Source organism: Diaphorina citri, unplaced genomic scaffold (genome assembly GCF_000475195.1).
Source record: "Diaphorina citri unplaced genomic scaffold, Diaci psyllid genome assembly version 1.1 scaffold2576, whole genome shotgun sequence".
NCBI lineage: Eukaryota > Metazoa > Arthropoda > Insecta > Hemiptera > Psyllidae > Diaphorina > Diaphorina citri.
In genome coordinates, this window is record NW_007379995.1 from 1 (window position 1) to 6,424 (window position 6,424).

Below are 6,424 nucleotides of genomic sequence, written 5' to 3' on the forward strand. Positions count from 1 at the left end.
CCAATTATTGTATATTTCACCTTAAACATTATAACAAACAAAATAAACTCATTGTTTGATAGCTTTGTTTTTATTTTAATAAAAAGTTACAGTTATACATGTACAGAAAATTGGACACTGAAAACTAATGTGTATGTTACAGATCATGTTGATTTTTCAGACTGAGTTGCCTGTAATAAAGCAACCATGACTAACAATCTACACAGCCTATAACATAGATAATTATGTATTTATCTATTGATGTATCATATTTTTCCTGTCCAAATAGTCCAAAACTTACCGTAATCTGAGAAAGCTATGTACAAACTAGGGTGCCGGAAACTTAAAAAAACTTATAATCTAGGTAGGTACATAAATAGGTACATGGTACAAAATAACTTTACAGGAATTCATAAGAAGAGAACTTAAAATCTAATCAGTCTTTAAAAAAAAAAAAAAAAAAAAATACTGGCCTATTAAGTGCTTCACAGCAGACAGGTACCGGGAAGCTCGACACTTAGCATTCCAACAACCTAAGTCAGGGGAAATAACCCAATAGGTAGGTAATAGAGTTCTTCCACCTTAACTGTTGTGCCTTCTGGCATCAGTAGGTATAAAAGTACCTTTTGGAGCCCAAGGCAAATCATTTGATCTGATAGGTAGGTATCTTACACAATCATTAGTAATGTCATTATTTCCAAGTAATGATGATGTGGTTGGGTGGAAGAGCTCCTTCAGGAGAATCCTGCCACATAAAAGAAATCGTAAAAAAAAAAATGATGAAAAATCAGAAAATCCGGAATTCCATCATTAGTAATGACATTCCATCATTAGTAATGTCATTACTAATGATCATGCAAGGTACCTATGAGACCGTTATCCCTTACACGGAAAACACAGGTACTATCCTGTTTTCTCCCAGCCGTAGTGAGGTGGTTCTTGTATGGAGAGAGAAGGAGAGGGTTCGTTTCCTGGTCAGACTCTTCTTGTGGCATAGCGTCTTCTTGAAGGATTCCCGGAAATGTTTGGACATGAATCCGTACACGATGGGGTTGACACAACTGAAACCAAACACAGGAAGAAATTGAAAATCTGAAGATCTATTACAGGGATCACCCCAACCTGTCGATTGCGAGCTGCCGGTAGCTCGCGAGAGTTTTTCTGGTAGCTCGCAGCTAGCACAAGTTGAGAGCAACTCTTAGGGGAACCAAATAATTAAATCGGCACGTCGTAAATTTTTGATTCCCAGACTAAAGTCAGTTCGCCAAGGGTCTCCTACTCCTATAGTTCATCCAGATAAATGTGACAGCAATGAGTCATCAACCCAAAATGAAGGAACCAATCAGATTGAAGGAAATCCTTACATTGTTGCAATAGATCAGTTGCGCTCACTTGTGTGATGTTTCAAAGTCATAGAGCAGGAAAAATGGGGACCAACGGAATTTTTCTTTTTCTTCTACGACTTCTACATACCGAGACGTTTGTTTATCCTGTGGAGTTAGGACTGAAAAGTCTCTTTACCCCTAAAGGCCCGTCCCACTTGTTGTTCGGAAAAAAAATCGTGCCGTGAGAACACTCTCATTTAAATTATATTGTCTAAAAGGATATTTTGTGTCGCTCGGAACATCGAGAAATTACAAAAAAAATATTGTACTTTGATGCTAACCGAGAATAGATCAGTTGCGCTTACTTGGGTGGTGTTTCAAAGTCATAGAGCAGGAAAAATGAGGACCAACGGAATTTTTCTTTTTCTTCTACGACTTCTAGATCCCGAGATAAATCGATTTAAAAAATACCGGCAAATCGTAAACTTTGACGTCACGGCATACGCTCCCGTAGGCGATGAAGTCACATCAAATGTCCCGAGCAAAGATCCCTCGCAGGCAACGCATTAATGTGTTTGTGCGCATACGTTTCTGCGCAGTTCTTGCTGTCCCTCCGCTAGCGCGCTTGCATAGTGGCGCTACCTAACGGACGAAAAAAACAACTGCATAAAATCTGACGTCACACATATTTGAACTCTTTCATTAGAACGGAAAATAAAAATTGAATTTTCGACCTTTTATTAACTTTTTCATTAGAACGGAAAATAAAAATTGAACTTTCGACCTTTTACAGTTATTTTTTCGGAGTATTGACCTCAGCTTTGAATTTTTCCCAATTTTTACATAGGAATCGACCATTTATTTATAATTTTTACCAATTTGCAACTGCTCCATAGCTGCACATTTCCGACGTTTGATTCGATCGCTTGACGTCGCGCCGTCAGAAATAAGATTCAATATAACCGATCACATTATATTTCTAGCAAAACCTGCACGTGAGTTATGATCAACTTGTTATCAAGTTCATGGCTGATATCAAAGATCATTATCTTAGCACGTTGAAATCAGTGGCTTCCAGGTATGTATTCAATTGGAGACTTGTATTCAAGGGGGAAACTTATTCAAATGGTCTTCAAGTCGCCATGTTCTTTCTCTGATAGGGGAAGCACCAAAAAGAATGAAAGCATTCTGATAGCTGATTTGAGCTTGAAATAGGTCACTTTCACGATTCAGCTCGAAATCCGGCGGGTTCAAATTGAGATTTGCCAGCCTAGTTAGCTTAGTTGGTAGTGCGTCTGCCTTGTAAGCGCTAGGCCGCGGGTTCGATTCCCGCCCGGGGCGGATTTTATTCTGACGGGATAATGTTCGTTCTCGGATCGGCTGGCTTTCTCCTATCCTGTCTTCCTTCTTTCTTCGATTTTGGGACGATAAGACCATAGCAGTTACAGTTCCCTCTGTCAAACCTCTAAAAAAAATAAAAAATAAGATTTTAAATTGTGAAGCCAGGGCTATTTTCCATAGTTGGGGCCGACCTCCTAAAATCTCGATTTTCGGTAAGGATCAAGCTGAATCATGGAAGTATATTCTTGAATAAACCCCTCAATCATAGTACCTACACTATTCTCCTACACTAAATGTGCACATTAATGAACTCGTGTAGGTTTTTGCATTTTTGTAAAATCAGCTCTTCCTTTTCAGTGGAAATCAAAACCTTCAGAGCTGTCTTACTCAAAACTTGATTTTCTTGGGCCTTCTTACTATGACCCTCTCAAGTGTATATCCAGCAATGATTTGTGTAGTCAAATCATATCCAACTTACCTTCTGTCTAATGTCATGTTGCGAGGACTAATTGAGACTTAATGCCGGCGTACTAAGTTACTACTGACTGCTAGTTATAAAGGGTGTATGAAAATTAGCGTACCACACTTGAAGCGGTTATTCATTAGGTTATCAAGAGATTTTTTGCTCCGCTGTGTCCACGCAGTCAACGGCCGTTGATCGTTGTTAAAAGAAAAGAATAGAATAGAATATACCTACCCTGTTTATACTGCCAGAATGAGACTGAAAAGTCCCTTTACTCCCGCAGTGTAAACAAGGTCTCATGTATTTGGTACAAAATAGGAAATAGGTGTATTTTTTTATAAATTAAAACCTTGCTTAAATTAAAAAAAAGGATAGATTAAAAGGATAGAAAAGACAACTTTTGTCCGGTCGGCCGTAGACTATGTGTGAGAACATAGCTTTTTAACGCTCACATCAGTGATGCAGTGGTTAGCGCGATGGGCTTTGAATCTGGAGGTTGGTGTTTCGAGTACAAGTCATAAGTAAAATTTAGCAAGGTGTGTAGGTGTACCATCATACCTACCTACTATGACCAAATGCTTTCAGTTTGAGCTACAGGGTGGAATCTGTTCCATAACATTGAGAGCATTTGAGGAACTTGGATCTTCATAGGCCAAAGCTCTTTAAGTATGGTGCCTCAAGTTCTGGCCACCCTGTATTTTATGCTCAACACACTAAGACTAAGTAGATATAATGTGCTTAGCTCGAGAGGTAAGTACCTACATAAGTAACCAGGTACTTGGTAATTTTGTCTACCTAGACCGGCATAGGTACTACCTACCGGCAGTTAAGAGGTACCTATATTCGCGTTGAGTATAATATAAAAGTGGCAGACGCAAGCATGAAAATCCTGACAATGTTGTCCTCTAATTTTGACTGTAGTTCTGTGGAGCACCACCTCTCTATTTTTCCGTAAGAAGGTATCTGATAAACGAGCAACATTATTATCTATAGAATGTACCTACACAAGAAGTGCACTCTGATGCTACACCTAGTAGGGGCAAATAGCCGTAAAATTAGGGTTAAAATTATACAAATTTAAAAATCTGTAGGATATTATAGACCGGGAGCTGTGGTACATTTTTTCTACCTCATAAGGTACAAAATTTTCTTGCTTCCACCTCATAAGGTACAAAATTTTCTTGCTTCTACCTCATAAGGTACAAAATTTTCTTTTTGGAATCAGGAGACCTTTCCGCGTCTGTTGACATCAATTCCAGCCATGTACCTTATGAGGTAAATTTGTGCCCCGTTTTGCTATGGTTCCTTCTGCGGCACCTGTTGTTGATCTATCCACATCACTGAGGGTTGTTTTACTTTCGGCGACAAGCTATACCCGCCTACGCACATTAACTTCATCCAGCTTGAGTGGGACCAGACAAAGCCAGCATTGGGTTGCCCAGATGATAGGGGGCACGGTTGGTCCAGTGGTAACGCGCTTGCTTGCCATGCAGAAGGTCCCGGGTTCGAATCCCACCATTGACAAAAATTTGTACTCGTTTTTCGATTGCAAATATTTCAACGGGTTACTTTCTGGTGTTCTCGTGTTGACCCAGCACCTAAATGGGAAGTATTGTGTCTCTTCTCGCCCATCTGATGAGAGGCATACTACGGGATGGGCATGCTACGACACAGGCCACAAGCGTCCAATGTAGCAGTTGTTTCATCGCTACGAAAAAAAAACGGGTAGGTCTTGTACTCTTGTTTTCGTTTTTTTTCTTTTTTTTTATTATTTTTATTTTTATTATTTTTTAGGGATGAGCCTATAGGTATTAATTTTTCAACAAAGTTAACAACTTTGGGGTCGGGTTGAAAACTCTCAATTTTCATTTTATATTACCAATATTGTTGTATAGGGAACAAGGTAATTAGGAAAGCATTGCAAATTGTAAATTTGATTTTTTTTTTTTTTTTTTTTGGTGGCAACTGGGAATACTTACTGGACAATTGTGTAGGTCTGTAGGTAATGCCTACCACCGCGTCGGCACATTGTCAAGACATTTGTCAATAGATTGACAATACTTAGAAAATATTGATAGGTGCGGGCAATATTAAACGTGTCCACTTGTCTGGTGAAAAGTGGACTCTTAAGAGTGTCAAGAATGTCACCAGGCGTCCAGGCAATAAACTTCAAAACTATTGCCCGGCAATGTCATATAATATGTTGCTCGTTTATCAATTTATCATACACTGTGGTTACTATAGGGTAGATACAATACTAGGCACACTGTGGTTACTGTACCTACACTGTGAATTAATAGGTACTCATTTCGTATACTGTAGATAGGACCTCCCTACTAGGTATACAATAAGAATCAATATAGGTACTCATTCCGCACTCGTAAATATGAATCAAGTGATTTATACAAGCGTGGATAATGATACAAACGTGTCTACTGTGTTGTACACATAAGGAAAACACGAATTAAAACAAACTACATACTTTAGCTACGCACTTTTATCACGGAAGCATCTAGGTCTTCTTTTTTCTTCGCCTTTTCCCGTGTACAGACGGGGTCGGCGTTTTTGGTCAATTTTACGGGTGGATGCCCTGCGCACTCAACCTTTGCTATTTCTATAGCAAGGGAAATTCAGGCTGATGGTATAATAACTGTTTAAAGTCCCCCACCCAGACTAAGCTGGTCTACTCCCTGTACATACCCCAGCTGGGCTAGGCTGGTCTACTCCCTGTTTAACATCCCCCAGCCAGACAGGCAGGGTTTACTAAACGACCGATGTCTGATCTAAGCTTACCTATTCAAATATGCCATCAGATGGAAGGCAATACCCATGTATTTGTAATGAACAAACTCCCCAGTACGCTCATAAGGGATGAAACTCCAAGCAGTCAGCAGATTATCTATCAGCATGGGAGCCCAGCATATGACGAACACCACCACTATCACTATTAGCATCTTGATGATCTGAAAATGAATAAATGGAAGTTGACCCGTTTGGGTAAATATTTTGAACGCCATGGATCATTGAAGTTGAGCAATGTTGAACATTAATCTAGACCATTGGTTCCCAACCTGGGGGTATTTACCCCCCGAGGGGTAAAATGCACTTTTCGAGGGGTAAAAAGAACTAAGCGCTAAGTGAAAAAAAAAAAATAAATAAATAAAAATAATAATAATACAAAAGATGTAGAAAAAAAAGATGGGATGAAGGAAATTTATGTGACGATGTGAACGGACCCTTAAAACCTTGATACAAACCCTCTGAGATGTGCACTATGGCATGGAGACAAAACGGGGGGGGCGCGAGCTTTTCCTAT

General features: G+C 39.4%; 1 protein-coding gene across 1 annotated transcript in view; it reads right to left on the reverse strand.

The window, feature by feature from the left end:
• Positions 1-759: 759 nt before the first annotated feature.
• LOC103519157 (gastrin/cholecystokinin type B receptor-like) overlaps positions 760-6,424 on the reverse strand; it is a 16,617-nt gene continuing 10,952 nt past the window's right edge. The window contains exons 6-7 of the mRNA XM_008484243.3: positions 5,902-6,071; positions 760-1,040 (exon numbers count right to left, since the gene is read on the reverse strand). Of these exons, the coding sequence (XP_008482465.1) occupies positions 863-1,040; positions 5,902-6,071 (348 nt within the window). The 3' untranslated portion in view covers positions 760-862. The remainder of the gene's footprint in view (positions 1,041-5,901; positions 6,072-6,424) is intronic.